The sequence below is a fragment of the Aulonocara stuartgranti genome (assembly GCF_965226115.1).
Source record: "Aulonocara stuartgranti genome assembly, chromosome: 7".
Taxonomy (NCBI): Eukaryota; Metazoa; Chordata; class Actinopteri; order Cichliformes; family Cichlidae; genus Aulonocara; species Aulonocara stuartgranti.
The window spans coordinates 41,785,352-41,807,287 of NC_138945.1; the positions used below are offsets into that span (position 1 = coordinate 41,785,352).

At 40.2% G+C, this 21,936-nt stretch overlaps 1 protein-coding gene across 3 annotated transcripts in view; it reads left to right on the top strand.

Annotated features, from left to right (window-relative positions):
* The first annotated feature begins 18,508 nt into the window (after positions 1 to 18,508).
* The window catches only part of cadps2 (Ca++-dependent secretion activator 2), a 198,404-nt gene continuing 194,976 nt past the window's right edge, over positions 18,509 to 21,936 (top strand). For 2 of the 3 annotated variants that reach the window (XM_082540794.1, XM_082540797.1), the window contains exon 1: positions 18,510 to 19,173. In XM_082540794.1, the coding sequence (XP_082396920.1) occupies positions 18,841 to 19,173 (333 nt within the window). In that variant the 5' untranslated portion in view covers positions 18,510 to 18,840. Of the gene's footprint in view, positions 19,174 to 21,936 lie in introns of all 3 variants that reach the window. The other variant, XM_082540795.1, reaches the window with a different exon arrangement.

A 21,936-nucleotide genomic window follows, 5' to 3' on the forward strand; every position in this document is an offset into this window, starting at 1 on the left:
GTCAGTCTGTTTTTTAGCTCTTAGTAAACAGGAGTCCTGCCAGGCTTCATGTGGGGCTGGATCGAACGTGTTACTCCTGCTTTTCATTGGAGATATAAGCAGTCTGGAATATCTTTCTGACCCACACTCACACATGCTGCAACTGGATTGAATGCTATCGCTACAGCAGATATAGTAAGTGGAAATAAGTGTGTGTGTGTGTGTGTGTGTGTGTGTGTGTGTGTGTGTTGTTTTTTTATTAGTTTGGGGGTTTTTTTTGCTTCTTTGGGGGCATCCTATTTAAAGTAGATTCATCAGCTTTTTTAGTATTTTTTTAGTGAAAATGTCATATACACACACACACACACACACACACACACACACATATGTGTGTGTGTGTGTGTGTGTGTGTGTGTGTGTGTATGACATTTTTTCATGCCTTTAACTACTACATTATTTTATATTTGGATTTCAATTATTTTACTAGTTGCATTGTTTTTGACTAATAGACACAATTATTTTAATCTACTGTGTTACTGATTTGTCACTAATGAATGGATGAATTATATTAAAGTAAAGGCAACAACTTTGTTGACCTATTCTTGGATTTTTGAAAACATTTTATTTACAGATACATGTATATAAAATATGCAACATACATTCAACATGTGCCAATTTCAGCTCTTCGGCATGATAAAGTGATATGAAGCTTAACACACTTTTCTGATTCTTACAATGTTGGCATGTTGATGTACAGGATACAAAATATTGGACAACAAACATTTTTTTTGTTTGCTTTTTATTCCCAGATGACGAAAGTGGCAGTTATCTGGACATGTACTTTAGTCATCTGCCTGTTTGTTGACTACTGTTATGCGCAGAAGGTAAAACTCATAGCCACTCACTTGTTCCACTGATTTTCTGTAACACATATTTTACCAGGAAACATTTGTTGTGTATTTCCCCTTCAGCTGAATATCCACTGGGGCCCTCAGTCCATGATGTACTTGAAGGGCAAACGTGAGTTTAACCACAACACAGACGCTTTTTCTCTCTATATCGGGGATGTCAAACTCATTTTAGTTCTAATTTAAACTTTTTAAAAAACAATCATCCCAACTTTTTAATAATATGTCTCAATTTTCTGCACTCAGTTTACTGTTATTGCATATGCATTACATTTTGTATAATTTTGTAACACAAATCTTCACAATGTATTTTGGAATAATAAAAAGAACATCTTATGATTCAAGCTTGTTGAGATAGGGTTGTTTAAAATAAGTAAATCTGGTTATACATGTCACTTCCTATAATTCTCATTTCGCTTGTGCGCCCCAGAACCATATGTTTATTAAAACATATCAGTAACACACTTGATCTCCCGTAGAAGCTCTTGAGTTCAGCTGTTAGTTGTGTTAGCTTTGACTTTTTTATTTTACAGTACATCTGAGAATCATACATGTAAGAAGATCAGTGTTAGCACAAAGTGTCTTCTCCAATTTTTGTTGTCAGATGGCAGGAGGTTTGTCTCAGAGGACAACAACAGTGTTTTGAAGCAGTGCCTCCTTGGCTGGTATGCAGTGATCCGAGGTACAGTATGGCATGATTTTATCTCATTCTGTTTCTGAAAGACTTATTAACATAGTATCCTTAAGCAAAGTTATTCTAAAGGGATATATAAGGAAGAGATGAGGTAGGTGAAATGGGTACTAAAAAAGAAATGGATTCCTCATACCAACTTGAGAATAACAGAAAAGAAAACCAAAAAGTACAAAAAATAAACAGAGAATAACTTGTTTCCATTCAAAATGGAATAAAATTGCATTCACGTAACCCAACTTTGAAGTGCCTTATCAATGGGCCAAAAAATATCAACAACTCTACCCCCCACCACTCCCCACGCCCAATTTATCTCACGTGCTGGGAAATTCCTGTGTTACAGCAGCCATAAATAGACAGATACATGTATAGATAAGTAAAAAATGAAAAAAAAAATCAGGTCTCAGACAGTCATAGTTTAATATGATACAATAAAGAGATTAAATAGAAAATGAAAGATTTTCTGAAATTGTCAGTGGAGTTGGAATAGATGAAAGTGCTCAGCTGCGTGTGCAGTAATTGGTCGCAGGATGGCCTAAATCCATTAATTATCCACATCCATTCACCACAGCCACAGTCATTTGGAGGACCTCTGCCTCAAGTGATGAAGAAATCCAAACAACATGTTGGTTTCAAATTGCAACAGCAAAGACAAGCTCCCTCTGTGCATTCTAACAGTTTAATATTCAAGCCATAGAAACGTTCCTTCACAGGACGATAAAGTCTAAGTCAGCCCTTACTGAATATGACTGAAGAAGTTTTGTAGATCCTACAGAGAGAGTGTAGAGTGTTACTTACCATGTGGTCATGTTCCATGGGATGTTTACATGGGATGTCAGCCATTATAGAAACAAATAAAATACTGAGATTCCCTCCCATTCTTTGTTGTGGTCAAAAAAACAGAGGAAAAAATGTAGCTGTCGATGAAGTCATTAAAAAAAGCAAAAGGCAAAAAACAAACAAAAAAAAAACCCTCAAGAATGGGAGCTTCAAAACTTCACAGCTTCAAGACTTCAACTTCAAAAGTTTGCCACTCAGCACCAGGTAAAAAAAAAGTGAAGAGCTGAATTACAACTTACTTCCGCAGTCATAATCAATTTTTGGATAATTTAGTTAAATTCAGTTCTTTCTATATAGTGCCAAATCACTGCAGTAGTAACCTCAAAGAAGCAGCCTAAAGATGAAATATCATTCCAAAATACACAACATGTATTTCACTCATGTAGTAGCACCACAGTGCAGTGGTTTACACATTTGGCTGAACAGCAAAAGCTCCAAAGAGGAGATCCAAATCCGGAGAGGATTGTGTCTGGAGGGACATTTTTGTCAGTTCATGTAAGTCTGCCATATCAAATATGGAGCTCTACCCGCTGTGGTGACCCACTGTGAACAGCTGAAGTAGTTTTATTTGTTCATAGGCTGCAGCCTGTAAGCATTCACAGTGAGGACAGTTCCCCCATATTCAGTGTTATGATAAAGTGGACATATTATAATAGTTCTACTATATATGTAAGTTATGCTTTAAGTAATCTTTATGCAGAAAACTGAACCAGAGGACAAGTTTCTGAGGGTTAACAGCTCGCGTGATAGGCAGCTCACAGCTTAATAGTAGTCGTAGTAAGCAAGTCTCAGCTTCAACTGTGAAAGGAAGCCTTCGAGCTGTAGGTTTGACAGGATGAGATGCAGCAAGAAAGCCATTACTAAGACATCAGAATAAGACAAAGAGGCTTCTCTGGGCCATGAAACACCATCATTGGACTACTGAAGACTGGAAGATATTATGGACTAGAATCCATTTTGGTCTATAAACTGATCGTCGAATGAGGAGTTCTTTTGGTATGGTGATCCATCCAGTGAGTCTGTGAGGGCTTGTGGTCAGTGAGCTTCTCTCTTTTGCTCTTCTGTGCTTCTCTCTTTTTATGTTTCGTTAGTAGAGCTAAATCTGTCGTGGACTTCTGATAGCCTAGTGGAAGAAAATTGAGTGGGTTATAGGATCAATTTAGATAAACGTGTTCATTCCCTGGACCTCTGACTGTAGTTACTGTCAATGGTGCTCATCAAAAGCTGGAATAATCCTACTGATATTACTGACTATTGCTATATGCTACTATTTTTGAGTATTCATGTGCATCTGCGTGTATGGATGTCTGTGTGTTTGTGCATTTGTATGTCAAAAAATATGTGCCCCGGTGTCTGTCACATGTGGAAAAAGCTACTCACAGACATAACATCATGTACTGCTATTTACATGACCAGTGATATTTATTTTGACTCTTTTTCTTCAACTGGTCTTTCTGAGTTAACTGCAGTTATTACTGTTAGCTCCATAAATATTTGGATACAGGGAACTTTTTTATCATTTTGGTTCTGTACATTACCACAATTAATTCTAAATGAAACAACCAAGATGCAGTTGAAGTGCAAACTTTTTGCTTTAATTCAGTGGGCTGAACAAAAAGATTGCATAATAACGTGAGGTACTAAAGGATTTTTAAGACAATCCCTTTATTTCAGGGGCTCAAAAGTAATTGGACAAATTAAATAACTGACAATAAAATGTTAATTTCTAATACTTAGTTGAAAGTCCTTCACTGGCAATGACAGCCTGAAGTCCTGAAATCATGGACATCACCAGATGCTGGGTTTCCTCCTTTTCAACTGCAGCAGCTTTCAGTTGCTCTTTCTTTGTGGGCCTTTCTGTCTGAAGTTTAGTCTTGAACAAGTGAAATGCTCAAATGGGTTAAGATCAGGTGACTGACTTGGCCATTCAAGAATATTCCACTTCTTTGCTTTAATAAACTCCTGGGTTGCTTTGGCTGTAGGTTTTGGTTCATTGTCCATCTGCATTATGAAACCCAATCAATTTGACTGCATTTAGCTGGATTTGAGCAGACAGTATGTCTCTGAACACCTCCGAATTCATTCAGCCACTTCTGTCCTGTGTCACATCATCAATAAACACGAGTGTCCTAGAGCAACTGACAGCCATACACGCTCAAACCATCAGGCTGCCTCTGCCATGTTTTACAGATGATGTAGTTCTCTTTGGATCATGAGCTGTTCCACGCCTTCTCCAAACTTTTTTCTTGCCATCATTCTGGTAGAGGCTGATCTTGGTTTCATGTGTACCAAGAATGTTTTTTCCAGAACTGGCTTTATTAGATGTTTTTTGTTTGTTTGTTTTTTAGCAAAGTCGAATATAGCCTTTCTGTTCTTGAGGCTTATGAGTGGCTTGCACCTTGCAGTGAACTCTCTGTATTTACCTTCATGCAGTCTTCTCTTTATGGTAGACTTATATATTGATACGCCGACCTCCTGGAGAGTGTTGATCATTTGGTTGGCTGTTGTGAAGAGATTTCTCTTCAAAATTGGAACAAATGAAAATGAATTGAACTGAAATGATGAGATACAGTGGGGCAAAAAAGTATTTAGTCAGCCACCGATTATGCAAGTTCCCCCACTTAAAATGATGACAGAGGTCAGTAATTTGCACCAGAGGTACACTTCAACTGTGAGAGACAGAATGTGAAAAAAAAATCCATGAATTCACATGGTAGGATTTGTAAAGAATTTATTCGTAAATCAGGGTGGAAAAAAAGTATTTGGTCACCTCAAACAAGGAAAATCTCTGGCTCTCACAGACCTGTAACGTCTTCTGTAAGAAGCTTTTCTGTCCCCCACTCGTTACCTGTATGAATGGCACCTGTTTGAACTCATCATCTGTATAAAAGACACCTGTCCACAGCCTCAAACAGTCAGACTCCAAACTCCGCCATGGCCAAGACCAAACAGCTTTCGAAGGACACCAGGAAAAGTATTGTAGACCTGCACCAGACTGGGAAGAGTGAATCTACAATAGGCAAGCAGCTTGGTGTGAAAAAATCAACTGTGGGAGCAATCATCAGAAAATGGAAGACATACAAGACCACTGATAATCTCCCTCGATCTGGGGCTCCATGCAAGATCTCATCCCGTGGGGTCAAAATGATCATGAGAACGGTGAGCAAAGATCCCAGAACCACACGGGGGGACCTGGTGAATGACCTGCAGAGAGCTGGGACCAAAGTAACAAAGGTCACCATCAGTAACACACTACAACGGCAGGGAATCAAATCCCGCAGTGCCAGACGTGTTCCGCTGCTGAAGCCAGTGCATGTCCAGGCCCGTCTGAAGTTTGCCAGAGAGCACATGGATGATACAGCAGAGGATTGGGAGAATGTCATGTGGTCAGATGAAACCAAAGTAGAACTTTGTGGTATAAACTCAACTCGTCGTGTTTGGAGGAAGAAGAATACTGAGTTGCATCCCAAGAACACCATACCTACTGTGAAGCATGGGGGTGGAAACATCATGCTATGGGGCTGTTTTTCTGCCAAGGGGACAGGACGACTGATCCGTGTTAAGGACAGAATGAATGGGGCCATGTATCGTGAGATTTTGAGCCAAAACCTCCTTCCATCAGTGAGAACTTTGAAGATGAAACGAGGCTGGGTCTTCCAACATGACAATGATCCAAAACACACCGCCCGGGCAACAAAGGAGTGGCTCCGTAAGAAGCATTTGAAAGTCCTGGAGTGGCCTAGCCAGTCTCCAGACCTCAACCCCATAGAAAATCTGTGGCGGGAGTTGAAAGTCCGTGTTGCTCGGCGACAGCCCCAAAACATCACTGCTCTCGAGAAGATCTGCATGGAGGAATGGGCCAAAATACCAGCTACTGTGTGTGCAAACCTGGTAAAGACCTATAGTAAACGTTTGACCTCTGTTATTGCCAACAAAGGTTATGTTACAAAGTATTGAGTTGTATTTTTGTTATTGACCAAATACTTATTTTCCACCCTAATTTACGAATAAATTCTTTACAAATCCTACCATGTGGATTCATGGATTTTTTTTCACATTCTGTCTCTCACAGTTGAAGTGTACCTCTGGTGAAAATTACTGACCTCTGTCATCATTTTAGGTGGGGGAACTTGCACAATCGGTGGCTGACTAAATACTTTTTTGCCCCACTGTATTCTAACCAGCAGCTCTGTGTCAGCTAGCTTTAGTAAGTATATCATGTTTAACACATTTTGCAACAAACACTCCATACTGTCTTATCCGGCAAGATCATATATACCTTTTAAACAGTGGTATGCCGGCGTCATTGGCATCCATCCATTGCTCTTAGACTCTCCATTACATTCTTTTACAGTATTTAGCTCAATGGTTGATCGTCCCAGTTCCTGTGAAATCATATTTTCCTGGGCACTGAAACTGACCAGGAACCTGCTGGAAAACTGGAAAGACAATATTTATTGCTTACACTACTATCAGACTCAAAAGAGGCAAGCTGAGCTACTTTCTATAGTTCTGCTGTATTCGGTTTGCTGTCCATAACTCGGCAAGCACGTTATTGTCAGTACACTGTAAAGCATTCTCCTGTCAAATTATCCTTCTCAGTTTGCAGCATTTAATGGCCTCAAGTTCCAGTTAAATAAACTGTAGTTGGCATTACTGTGTGTAGGTTTCCCCTGGCTAATATATGCTCCCTCCCTCCTTGAACCCAAACCAAACTGCTCCTAACAATACTCAGAATGTTAATGGTTTGACTCCCTGCTCCTCCACTCTGGTAAGAGTCCTTGAGCAAAAGAATCCCAAATTACTCTCTAAACATCCGTCATTGTGTGTGATAAGTAAAACAGGTTGCACACACAAGTAAATTTTGTGCTTGCAACCATTAATGGTAGAAATCATTCCACACATGTAGGCCAGGTGAATCATCTTTCGTTACAGTGTTCAGTGTCCTGAAATCTATATACAATCTTCTGCTGCTGACCTTTTGTCTCACAAGGCCCATGGGTATAAATCAAGGATTACGATTCTCTCTAATGGCTTTCACCAGCATACCTGCAGGGCATTTCAATCCATCATCCATCATTATGATGTATGAAAATTATGCAGTTTCTATATTACTTAAAATCAGGTGTGTTGGTTATTTTGCTCTCCTCTTCTTACAGCTTCTGGTTCTCACATGTAGTAACATCTAAATGAGAAATTCCGTCTCGAGTTATGGAAGTCGTGTACATCAGGCTCATGCACACAGCACTACAGAGAGGTGATCGGGATGTGGTTTAAAAAATGCGTAGAGACTCTGACATTCATTACCCGATTATTGTTGTGGCCACTTCCACGTTGCTAGTCTCTGGCAATTCTTTAACCATGGTCTGATGCGTTCCTCCTCCTGAGGCCCACAGCTCCAGATTGGTATCTTAATTTCAGAGAACTTGAATTGCATATTGACTGGCAAGATATACATAGTTCACTGATCCACCTACCTATACCTGTGCTGAGGCTAGAGGCAAAGAGATGACGGCCATGACAGCCAGAACACAGGCTTCCAAAGCATCAGCATCAATATGGATTGGCTGTGGCTCAGGTCATTTGATCTGGATGCCAAATATCCTTGTCAAGAAACTAAGCCCAAGTTGCTCTCCGATGCATCCATGGAAGTGTGAATGCTAGATAGAAAGTACTTGTGTAGAAAAAGGATAGAAAAAAAGTGCTTAGATGAACGGGTATGACTGAGGCAAGTTGTATAAAGCACTCTCAGTGCCCAGGTAGAATTTAAAAGTGATGTGTAAGAACCAGTCCATTTACCAGTATCAGTGTCCATTTTATTTATAAAACATATTTCATTACAATGGGCTTATAATTTACTGTAAAAAAAAGAAAAAGAACAGTGTGTAGGTCCCTGTGACAGACAGGTGACCTGTCCAAGGTGTACCTCCCTTACACCCCCATGGCAGCTGGGATAGACTTCAGTCCCCCACAACCCTGAAATGTATTAGTGATAGAAATGTGATGGATGGTGGAAGGTCTACAATGTCTTATAGCAAAAACAACAAAACAAAATGTCATAAAGAGTCAACCTTGAAGTTAAAGCACAAACATACAAACTCTCACACCTGTGCATGCACACACACAGACACACCTGCACACACTGGGTCACTGTAGCAGGTCTTCTGCTAATCAGCAGGTTGTTGGTTTGGTCCAGTCTGCAGGCCAAACATCTTTGGACAAAATACAAACCCCACGTTGTTCTCCGATCTTGGAGTATGAATGTATGTGAATGTTAGATAGAAAGAGCACAGAAAAAACACTTGTATGAATGGGTGTGAATAAGGCAAGTTGTATAAAAGTGCTCTGAGTGCTCAGGTAGAGTAGAAAAGCACCATATAAGAATCAGTCCATTTATACACACAGACAGTAGCCTAAATGTAAACCCGTGAAAATAAAGGTTTTTAAGTTTGGGTTGTTTTTTCTTCAGTCTAGACGCAGCTCTTTCCTGTTTGAAGAGAGCAGCACAACCTGAAAAGGGCATCCATAGAGGCAGTGACACCATTTGTCCTCCAGAGGCTGTGTGCAAAGTTCAAACTCTTTATGAAATATCACACCCACGGTTGCTGGTGCAGGGAATCTGAAGGCCAGGCTACCATGAGACAAAAACCTACAGGGCCTTTCTAAACTTATCCAGAGTAACCTGAAAACAAATAGTTTCATTATGGCAACTCCCATGATCGTGGCTTTTTATTTCTGGACTGAGAAACTAAGAACATTGAAACAGAAGTCTTAATGTGAACGGTAATAATTTACTGTACTCAGAAGCAGTAATAAGTTCATTTATTCCAATGAATTTCTATCATTATGCAACACATTTTACACACTTCAGAAACTGTTACTGTAGAGGTATAAAAAAGCTGATTTAAACGACTTACACTTCAAGTTGGTTTATAATCAAATGTACTGTAAAAAGTTTCATTGTTGCTATATTCTTGAAAAAGAGTGTACTGATGTGCATAAATATAATAAAGTCTGGTTGACATGGCAGTTTAAACACCTCCCTTTTTGTGTGTGCTTGCATGTGTGTGTACGTAGGCATCCAGAAACTGCAGTCGCTGGACTTCAAAAGACCCAGTCACATTCTGAGCTCAGAGAAAGTCCTCATACACTACCTCCAGAAGAGATGAGACACACCAGCTCGGACTGTGTACACGCAATCCAAACTGACAGTTCATCGAGAAAAAGGCCTAAAAACCATTTCACTTCAGTGGATACACAGTGACGTGGTACTACAACAAGAATCTAGCATGCCAGCTCTGGTAAAGCCAGTGAATTATTAGATAATTATGTGTATATTTGAATTGTTCATGCATGATAGCTTTCTATAGATGCATAGATATAGATAAATACAGAAAATGCTTGAAATAAAGCTGTTTGTGTAAATATCATGGCTGCAGTTTATCATTTTGCCCAGAAGAGGCCAGCAACATATTGTAGGAAAACTAAAGGCCGTCATCTAAGGATCATCAATGAATATCTATTATGTATTTCCAGAAATTATTTAGTGTTCGAAGAAAACATTCCTATAAAAAAGGAAGCAATGAAACATTATGGAAATACCTCAGTAGACATCAGAATCAGAATCAGAATACTTTATTAATCCCTAGGGAAATTATGTGGGTTACGGTTGCTCCAGTACAGTAACACTAATAGAAACAAAAACAAAAACAGACTAGACTATTAGCAATGCAATATGTTAAGATATAAGGAATACCACAATATATACAATATATACAAATCACCAAATAATGAATATCCAGGGTTGGCAGATGTAGTTATGAATAAATATAACCACATCTGCCATAGACAGCAACATTAATAAGTAAGAAAGAGCGTGTGCAAAAAGATGTAACTATAGCAGTGTTTACGGAGTATTAGATTGTGTTGTACAGGGAGATGGCCACAGGCAGGAATGATTTCCTTTGTCGTTCAGTGGTGCTTTTTGGTAATCTCAGTCTCTCACTGAACGTGCTCCTGTGGCTAGTCAGCATGTTATGCAGTGGGTGGGACGTATTGTCCAACTTTGTGTTATCTTGGACAACATTTGCCTCTCTGACACCACCCTAAGAGAGTCCAGCTCCATCCCCAAAACGTTACTGGCCTTGCGGATCAGTTTATTGAGTCTGTTGGCATCAGCAACCCTTAACCTGCTTCCCCAGCATGCAACAGCATAGAGGACAGCACTGACCACAACAGACTCATGGAAAATCCTGAGCATTGTCCGACAGATGTTGAAGGACCTCAGCCACCTCAGAAAATAGAGTGGACTCTGGCCCTTCCTGTAAAGTGCAGTAGTGTTTTTAACCCAGTCCAGTTTATTGTCTATGTGTACTCCAAGGTATTTATAGTCCTCCACAATGTCCACGTTGTGGAGGATTATAAATACTAAATATTGAAACGGGGTCAAGGTTTTCCTGGTCGTCCTACAATCCACAATCAATTCCTTGATCTTTGCCACGTTGAGCTGCAGATAATTCTGCTCGCACCACGTGACAAAGGACTCACCCAGCTTATCACCCAGGAGGGTCGGCCTGATGGTGTTGAATGCACTGGAAAAGTCAAAAAACATGACCCTAACAGTGCTCGCCAACTGGTCCAGATGGGTGTAGACACGATTGAGCAGGTAGATGATGGCGTCCTTAGTTCCTAGATGGGGCTGGTAAGCAAATTGAAGGGGATCCTGATGTGGTCTTACTATGGGTCGGAGCTAGTCCAGGATGAGTCTTTCCAGGGTCTTCATGATGTAATGATGACAGGATGACAGGCCTGTAATCCTGGGGGCCACTGGGACATGGCAACTTTGGTACAGGGACGACGCATTAGTGGAAAATTGTGCATAAAGTGAAAATAATTGTTCTACAGAAAAATGTTCCCAATCAGTATTAAATGGGATAATATTACTGCTTCATACTTTGAGTTCATTTGAAATAATTTGAATTCTGTTTAATGTCAAGCTTAATATATATAAATCATATGTTTACAGTGGCCCCATATCACCGAAAAAAAAACTGTTGTCATGTTGACAGAGCTGCCTTCCCTTCTTCATCATCCTCACAGTTTTTCTTGCTGATGTACCGGGTGGGCCATTTATATGGATACACCGTAATAACATGGGAATGGTTGGTGATATTAAAGTCCTGTTTGTGGCACATTAGTATATGTGAGGGGGCAAACTCCTCAAACATCTTGAGGAGTTTGCCCCCTCACATATACACATAAAATGTGTTCAATGTGCTGCCCATTGTGTTGGATTGTCAATGCCACCCTCTTCTCCCACTCTTCACACACTGATAGCAACACCGCAGGAGAAATGGTAAATGGTAAATGGCCTGTATTTATATAGCGCTTTACTAGTCCCTAAGGACCCCAAAGCGCTTTACATATCCAGTCATCCACCCATTCACACACACATTCACACACTGAGAAATGCCAGCACAGACATCCAGAATCCGTAGTTTCAGGTGCTGCACCATTTCTCCTGCGGTGTTGCTATCAGTGTGTGAAGAGTGGGAGAAGAGTGTTGCATTGACAATCCAACACAATGGGCAGCACATTGAACACATTTTATAAGTGGTCACCAGATATCAACACAATTTCGATCTGCTCCTCACGTGTTAACCTCTTCGACATGTCAATGGCTGTGAACAAAGAGAAACTTGTAAATAACTCGTGAAAGAATAAAGTTACATTGAAACCAAGCACATCATTGTTTTTCTTGTGACATTACCAATAAGTTTGATGTGTCACATGGCCCTCTTCCTATTGAAAAAACAAAAGTTGTATCCAAGATGGCCGACTTCTAAATGGCCACCATGGTCACCACCCATCTTGAGGAGTTTGCCCCCTCACATATACTAATGTGCCACAAACAGGACTTTAATATCACCAACCATTCCCATGTTATTACGGTGTATCCATATAAATGACCCGCCCTGTACTAAAGGGGTTATTGATAACTTTTTCACACTCCACCTTTTCTACATCAACCATATTCACCAAGACAAAACTCACCTGTTACAACAGTGGTTCTTAACCTGGGTTCGATCGAACCCTAGGGGTTCGGTGAGTCGGTCTCAGGGGTTCGGCAGAGCCTCCACCACGGCTCATTTTGTGCACCAGTAAAAAACATATCTATGTCTTGAATTTGAAAAAAATCATATTTTATTTTTCACTAAAGAGGGGTTCAGTGAATGCGCATATGCAACTGGCGGGGTTCGGTACCTCCAACAAGGTTAAGAACCACTGTGTTACAATGATAAATCACCGAAGCTCATCAGCTGCTGGTCTCCACTCAGTTTGCCATCACAGACCAGAGGTTTATCCACAGCACACATGCCATCAGAAACAACTGCTGGTCTCTGTGGGAGTTTTTAATATCACAATGGGGATTGTCTTATCTAGATAATTATAGCAACTAATTTTGAACACGTAACCTGTTCTATATCAGACCAGCCTCATTTTCACAAATTCCTTTTCGAGTGACACATGAAGTGCAATATAGATTATTATTGATGTAATCATTTTTATACCCGCAGCCTGTTAGAAAATATGGTATATCAATTGAGGGAAGCCAAGTCTGGTTTACACTCCTGGTGATGCAGATAAGATAGATTACAAGATTACGTTATTTATCACAAATAAAACAGATAAATGTCTCAGCAGGTAGAGTATCTATTAATCAGAATGGTTCAATCACTGGTTGCTTCAGTCTTTTAAAAGAAGCTGTACCATTAATTAATTCTTAGATTGATCATAATTTCAGATTTATCTCTTTTAATGGACTATGTACCAGTGGTCTTTAAGGTGACAGTAATTATACCTTTACCTTATAAACCCATCACTTGACCCTGCACATCAGGTTAAGTTGTAGGTTACAGATAAAGCTTTGGCACAAATTTCAGCTGAAGCATAAAGGATTGAAATGAGCTGTAATACTCCATGAAGCACATCAAAGTCCGCTCTCAGTGTTCCTCTTTGGATCTTAATCAGTTCACCGTACTCAACCACTTCATGGTTCAAACACTTAACATTCCACATAATGATCAGTGGAACAACACTCTGTTTTCTCCATAGCTCCTCTGGGACTAATAGCATCAGCTGGTGAAGATTTTCCACTGCCAAGAGTATGGAAATGCAAAGATAAAACACTTTGCACTAAAATTGGACACATTTCCTAATAAAATTAATTTTAGCTCATAACTGTGACCTAAAGACCTAGACAAATTCTTAATTCATCTGAAAACCTGATGCTTATCCTTGCTTAGCCTTTACAATAATGGATTACACAGCAGTGGGGAACAGAGATGGGCAGTAACGCGTTACTTGTAACGCGTTACTGTAATCTGATTACTTTTTTCAAGTAACGAGTAAAGTAAGGGATTACTATTGCAAAATCAGTAATTAGATTACCGTTACTTTCCCGTAGGAACGCTGCGTTACTGCGTTACTAAAACCGTGATTTTTTTTGCGAGAATGTCTCATGACAGTGACGTAAGCAAGTGCGACGTTGGTGACAGCAGCTGTGTGCAGATCAACAATGGATAATATATCGAGTGCGGGAGAGAGTATGAGCGTGCAGCGTTTAAAGTGTGGAAGTACTGACCTTACTTTGAGTTTGATTCCATAAAAAGTGACAAAAACATTAGCGTCCATCGTGCGTGGGAAGAAAACTTCTTTTTACAGCGAAAAAAAACCCCTAAACTTCCGAGCAAGCACCGAGTAGCTACGACGTGATGGGAAACTCACAGAGACACTCGCGCGGATTCTTCAACTGACCGCAGCACACCTGCACCAGGGTAACCCTCCGCCTACCCTGCTCCTGCTTTACAGGTGAAAATAGAGCAAAAGGACCGCTGAGTCTTTGACTTTATTTATTTTCTGCTGTGTTTTACTTGCATCTGTTTGAAAGAGTGAGTGAAAACACAAAAAATATTTTATTTTATGTGCTGGAATGTGTAGAAAATAGGTTTAAATGTTAAACTAATTTATTCAAGTCAGAGAATGTTGCATATAATTAAATGTTTTGCTTGATGCATAAAGTTAAAAGATTAAAACTGATAAAACAAGTTAAAAAAAGAGACTTTTCCATTTGATTACATTTTGTATGATGGATTATGTAGAAAAAGTAGAATTGGGCTGAAAGATCTATCACTTTATCACCTCTTCAGGTTGTAAATCGTGTTTTTAAAAAGTAACTAAGTAACTAAGTAATTAATTACTTTTGAAAATAAGTAATCAGTAAAGTAACGGGATTACTTTTTTGGGGGAGTAATCAGTAATTAGTTACTGATTACTTTTTTCAAGTAACTTGACCAACACTGGTGGGGAATAGATTTCATCACAACAGATGTCTTTTTGAAAGTGCCGTAACTAAGTTTAAGGATATAATTCATCCACTGTTATCTTCAAATGCTTGTGCCAACACGGTGCAGAAGAGCTACTCCCACGTAGGTCGATTATCTTGCTAATATTTTTACTTCTTCACTGCATACTGTCAGGTTCAATTTATGAGAGAAGATGAAGAAACTCAAAGTATTTATTTTCCTCAATTTATTAAGCAGTTGAAGATTCTAATTAATAATGGCGCCATGGCTCTTCCTCCATTGTGCAAACCAAATGAACAAAACAGCACCACATCCAGGCAGTAAACATTTTTCCTATGTGACGAACAAAATATTAATATGATTGGTTAAAAGGTTGGGGAAAGACTGCAGTTTAAACTTGATCCCCCTTATTTGGCGTGGGTCCATCTCTTGGGTCATCTTACGCCTTCTGGACATCTCCCTGTAATAAGGCCTCCTGTAGTTCACCATGACAACCATCTCTTATCCTCCAGTCAGCCGTATCCGGTCGTTAAGTCATGAGGTATGAATCCTGCTTTCAGGTCCAAACTACTCTGCGTCTATTAAGGCTGTTGTGTTTTTAATACAACTGTTGTGTTTTGTTTCTTATATATATATATATATATATATATATATATATATATATATATATATATATATATATATATATATATATATATATATATATATATATATAAAATCACTATTCATTTTAAAGCTCAGTTTTTAAAACCTTACAATATAGCTACAGCTCAGCCCATGCAGCAGTATATTAATGACTAACCTCGTATTGTGGATGGATTATCTCAGTTGTTCTTCCGACTGAAGTTTGGTCCATTCACAGCATCCTGCCATGCGATTGCATTTGTCCCTAACCATCGGGAACTCTTGCGTTAACTTTTGTCGAGTGGAAAAAAGTTAGCACTGTTTATACTATACTAACAGCTGTGATCTCTCAGTCAGAACATGCTATATCATGTTTAGGTGGAAACTAGCGAGCTAACTTCCTACTAACTTCTAACTCCATTAAATTTCATACATTTTGTTTTCATGGATGCCTGGATGTTAAACTTAATTGTTACACCTGGTAAAGCAGCAATGCTGATCGTTTTATTAAAGATGAAAGACTTTAGACAGTTTGTAACTCTCAGTGATACAGCAGTGTTCGTTTGATTTTGGGACCTGGAGCGAAGTTTGGACCCAGAAACGGCTAATAACGTCAGACTTAAAGACTGGATAGAAGGGGAGGGCAGAGAGAGAGAGGGTGCTCCCCCTAACGCCATGATTAATAGACATGTTTTCCTGTAGAGGTGTCAGTGTACCACAGTATCTAAGCTGTTCCTAGGACTACCCTCTTCTGGACAGAGAGCTCCAATGTTGTTCCCGGGATCTGCTGGAGCCACTCATCTAACTTGGGAGTCACCTCATCTAGTCCTCCAATTACCACTGGGACCACTGTTACCTTCACCCTCCACATCTTCTTGAGCCCTTCTCTTAGCTCTTGGTATACCTCCAATATATACAGTGGGGCAAAAAAGTATTTAGTCAGCCACCGATTATGCAAGTTCCCCCACTTAAAATGATGACAGAGGTCAGTAATTTGCACCAGAGGTACACTTCAACTGTGAGAGACAGAATGTGAAAAAAAAAAAATCCATGAATTCACATGGTAGGATTTGTAAAGAATTTATTCGTAAATTAGGGTGGAAAATAAGTATTTGGTCACCTCAAACAAGGAAAATCTCTGGCTCTCACAGACCTGTAACGTCTTCTGTAAGAAGCTTTTCTGTCCCCCACTCGTTACCTGTATGAATGGCACCTGTTTGAACTCATCATCTGTATAAAAGACACCTGTCCACAGCCTCAAACAGTCAGACTCCAAACTCCGCCATGGCCAAGACCAAAGAGCTTTCGAAGGACACCAGGAAAAGTATTGTAGACCTGCACCAGACTGGGAAGAGTGAATCTACAATAGGCAAGCAGCTTGGTGTGAAAAAATCAACTGTGGGAGCAATCATCAGAAAATGGAAGACATACAAGACCACTGATAATCTCCCTCGATCTGGGGCTCCACGCAAGATCTCATCCCGTGGGGTCAAAATGATCATGAGAACGGTGAGCAAAGATCCCAGAACCACACGGGGGGACCTGGTGAATGACCTGCAGAGAGCTGGGACCAAAGTAACAAAGGTCACCATCAGTAACACACTACAACGGCAGGGAATCAAATCCCGCAGTGCCAGACGTGTTCCGCTGCTGAAGCCAGTGCATGTCCAGGCCCGTCTGAAGTTTGCCAGAGAGCACATGGATGATACAGCAGAGGATTGGGAGAATGTCATGTGGTCAGATGAAACCAAAGTAGAACTTTTTGGTATAAACTCAACTCGTCGTGTTTGGAGGAAGAAGAATACTGAGTTGCATCCCAAGAACACCATACCTACTGTGAAGCATGGGGGTGGAAACATCATGCTATGGGGCTGTTTTTCTGCCAAGGGGACAGGACGACTGATCCGTGTTAAGGACAGAATGAATGGGGCCATGTATCGTGAGATTTTGAGCCAAAACCTCCTTCCATCAGTGAGAACTTTGAAGATGAAACGAGGCTGGGTCTTCCAACATGACAATGATCCAAAACACACCGCCCGGGCAACAAAGGAGTGGCTCCGTAAGAAGCATTTGAAAGTCCTGGAGTGGCCTAGCCAGTCTCCAGACCTCAACCCCATAGAAAATCTGTGGCGGGAGTTGAAAGTCCGTGTTGCTCGGTGACAGCCCCAAAACATCACTGCTCTCGAGAAGATCTGCATGGAGGAATGGGCCAAAATACCAGCTACTGTGTGTGCAAACCTGGTAAAGACCTATAGTAAACGTTTGACCTCTGTTATTGCCAACAAAGGTTATGTTACAAAGTATTGAGTTGTATTTTTGTTATTGACCAAATACTTATTTTCCACCCTGATTTACGAATAAATTCTTTACAAATCCTACCATGTGGATTCATGGATTTTTTTTTTCACATTCTGTCTCTCACAGTTGAAGTGTACCTCTGGTGCAAATTACTGACCTCTGTCATCATTTTAAGTGGGGGAACTTGCATAATCGGTGGCTGACTAAATACTTTTTTGCCCCACTGTATATATGATGTGTATGTATGTGTATCTATACATGTCTTTGCTCTAAAAGATCTGAGAGTCTCATTAGCAGATACAGCCTGCCCTGTACTTTTGTTTTAGATGGCCTTTGAATTGTTAGTCCAATCCAGTTTATTGGTCAGGTGGTTATATGAGTCCGTTTTGCCAATGCCCATTCCCAGCATGTTTGTCTTTCTAAAAATCCACCACCAGTTCTTGATTTTGTGTTAACCTGGAATCGGCGCTGATACCAGTTGATGAAGTCCTTTGGTCAGTTTGAAAAAGTAAGTAAGATGAAACCACCCCTATTGCAACAATGATCATAAATTTATATCACCATGTTGACAAATGACACTCAAAACAATAATCAAAAATACACATTTCACTTTTTCAAGATAGATCAGGTCGAGAGGGAAGCAGAAGCTGCAATAAATATAACAGTTATATAGAGATATTTTAAGCAGCCTAAAAGGACTGAATTGATTATAATGTATGTACAATAACACAGAGCCATAAAGACTTGCAAACTTGCAAAACAGATCATTTCTTTATTTTACACACAGCCCCTTCTTAAATCCTGTTGACTGCAGGCTATCAGCATAAGCAAAGATATAATACATAAAAAACACAAACACTGGAAATTAGTTTTGGGCACAACACATTGTGCACGCGCCAACGCATTCTTTAAAGCTGTGAAGGAACGAAGTGCACGCGGAGACCACCTCTTAACAATGAAAACTCCGCCTACCTTTGCTTTCCGCAGTAACCTGACATTCCACTGAAGTCGTGGTTCAGAGCGCGCCACCTACGCAGACGTCAAGGCCACGTCGACTAAAACAAACAAAAAGACGCTCAAAAATTGTTTCCTGACTTTTTTCTCAGTCTGAAGCAGAATTTTGACACAGTGCACTATGTTAGATTCGTCTTCTAGCGAAGACACTGGTGGGGAGTCCGACTTAGAGCCTCAGAGGAAACCGGACGCCTCTTCCTTTGCAGAGAAACGGGAAACGGGACCCCCGGGCAGCCAGCAGCTGCGCTCCGCGACACCTGGAAGCCTCGCCGGCAAAAGTACGAAAGTGAACAGCGCTACAGATGAAGAACAGGAAAAGAGGAAACGTGAGTCCATTCAGAAGGAGGAAGAGGAGAGGAAAATAAAACTGCAGATTTATGTGTTCGTCCTCCGGTGCATAGCCTACCCGTTCAACGCCAAGCAGCCCACCGACATGTCCCGTCGGCAGCAGAAGGTGAGTTATTGCTGCACACCTGTTGAGTGTCTGCTATGCAAAAACCACTGTCTACCACTGGAAATGTGTTAACTGGAAGCAATTGGTCTTACCAGTCTAAAAAGTCAACACAAACGAGAAAACTGCATCGTTTTTGTGATCACTAGAACCAACCGGTCAATTCGGTTTATATTTAATCCGCAGTTAATCGTCAATTTTAACCAAATATACCCAGAAACGACGGGACATCCTGTGAAGGTTCGCAGAATGTTACAGGGTTTTCGTAGCAGCGTTCCCAGACCGGAGCTTGGGAAAGTTCTCTTGGCATCAGGGGAGCAAAAATGACCGTACGGAGGATGTTTTACGAACTTTTACCGGACCTCCAGTTTCACCGTTCGGGTTAACGCCGTCCTCCGTCGTGGTTCTTCTTTCCTCTCACCGCATCTGCTCTGAGCAGCGGCTTCAGGTATTGCTACGCTCGGGGAGATTAGTTGTGTTAACCGGTATTACAAGTCTAACAAGATCACGATTACACGGTCATACCCTGAAAGCATACAGTGCCACAACTTGGAATATTTCACAAGTCGTTTTCAGCAGATAATCAATTCATTTCTCATCATTTTGCGGCAGGAGTTGACGCATCTGCAGGGGAGAAGCAACCTGCTAGTCTGCAAGTCATAAACTCACAAAAAAGAGAAAAGAGAGACACAAGAGAAAGAGTTTATGCTTAAACTTTTTTTTTTTTTTTACAAAAATGTTGTTTTACGAGTTGCAGCTCATTAAAAGCTGTGGTTGCAAGAGATATTTTTTCTGTTTAGGCAGATTTATGAACCCATTCGTAATATATCTGCTTTACAGCACAGAATTTAAGGAAATCTGTTTGGTTGTCTATTTCTTTTTTGTAACATTGTTACAAATGCATATACATCTTACACTGTTGGTAAGCCTGTTTAGTTCCACTTAAATGGTCCTACATTTGTAAGGAAAATGACTTTTTGTGGATAGTGCAGCAGAGCTGAATAAGTTGCCTCCAGGAAAGATTTGCCTTCTCTGTCAATGCCAAACAGCTTATTCAGCTGTTAACTCTTGTTTGGTGTCCTTTATTGGACTGAATGATTGAAATCTGAAGAAACACCACATGATGGCAACTATGCTAATAACAAAAGACTACTAATGTGGCACTCAGATAATTGTTAATAGTTGAATGACCAATGTTGACGTCTATGATACCTGTTTAAGACTTTAATGTTGTTCAAACGAGAGCTTTACACATCTCTTGAAAATTCTCCAAAAATGTTGTTCAGAGTGATGACGATGAACTTCAGCTGTTAGTGAGGGAAGGAGTGATGAAGTTCTCCGTAAGCTCGAAGAGGCCAAGATGACACTGTTGGTATCAATATTTAACACACTTAGATATTTTTAGTATTGAATAACTATTCAACTATATCAAACTATTGTTTTGTATTTCTTTTTTTTCTTTTTTTCATTAAAAATAAATTAAAATTAGGATAAGAAATCTATTTTAGCTTCTGTGATGTTATGGGCCTCGCTCTGTTAGTGCCTTTACAACATTAGAGAATGTGGGACTTGTTGGTTGACTTATACTAGATCTCCGTGAGGGCTCTGTACACTGGTGCACACTTTCCTGCATGTTTCTCACACAGCACGCTGGTGTTCTCGGTTGGCTTTTGCTATTGGTTGCGACTGGTTTGCAAACTATGAATTGGCACACTACCACTAGGATGTACTAGTGTAACTAGGTTGATTGTACTAAGAGTATGACACATTCAAGGAGCTAGTAGCCAGCTCAAATCATTTTAGCCAAACACACAGCTCTAGATTGGATTGCAGGATGCAGGACGATTCAGCTGATTATGTGAATAGTTTCCTTCTGTTTGTCCACATCAGAATCACATGAATGTATTTGTGAAGAGCTGGAGTGCAGCCCAATGTTTTGACATTTCAGCATACACATCTGAGTATCATACATTGTCGAAAAATTCTACCACATATGTAGGAGTCGTCAGTTCATTGCACAGTAGAGCTGGGCGATAGAACGATAACGATATGTATCGCGATATAACTTTTACTCGATAGAGAAATTCAACTATCGCGATAGACCTCGCTGCTCTTGTCCTCTTTAAAAAAAGAAAAAAAGAACAGACAATCCAAATTAAGTAGCGCAGAGCCGAACCAATCACAGCCGCAGCGTCACGTCACGTGACTTGATACTCCGTTTTTGCATTTATGTGTGGACTAGGAAAACTGAGAAAACGCAGCGTCAAAGGTGTGCACATTTTTTGACGTCACACTGTGCGCCACGTTATTGTTTCGGTGAAATGAATTTCTATAATACTGTTACTGTTAATTCTACTCTCTGCAGTGTTTAAATGCTTACATATACACACAGTTACTGTCCCTCCACACATACGACTCGGTTCTGCTTCTATGCCCCAGCTTTGTTTACTTTTTCCCACTGAGGCTTCTAGACTTCTGATTGGCCAACATTTCTGCACGGTTAGGAATCTAGGGCCACCTGCTGCTTTGGCATGTTCATAGCAGCGTTTTCCTTCATTTCTGCCTTTATGTGTGGACGGGATTATTTTTTAAAACGAAAACGGAAAATCTCCATTTTCAAAAATACCCGTGTACGTGTGGACGTAGCCTCAGTCTCTGACTGGAAGCGCTAATTCGTCATTCGGCTTTTGTCAGACTAAAGTAACTGTTAAAACTGTTTGAAAAGCTCAGCTATACAACAAGGAGAGATTGAGAATTTCCTTTTAG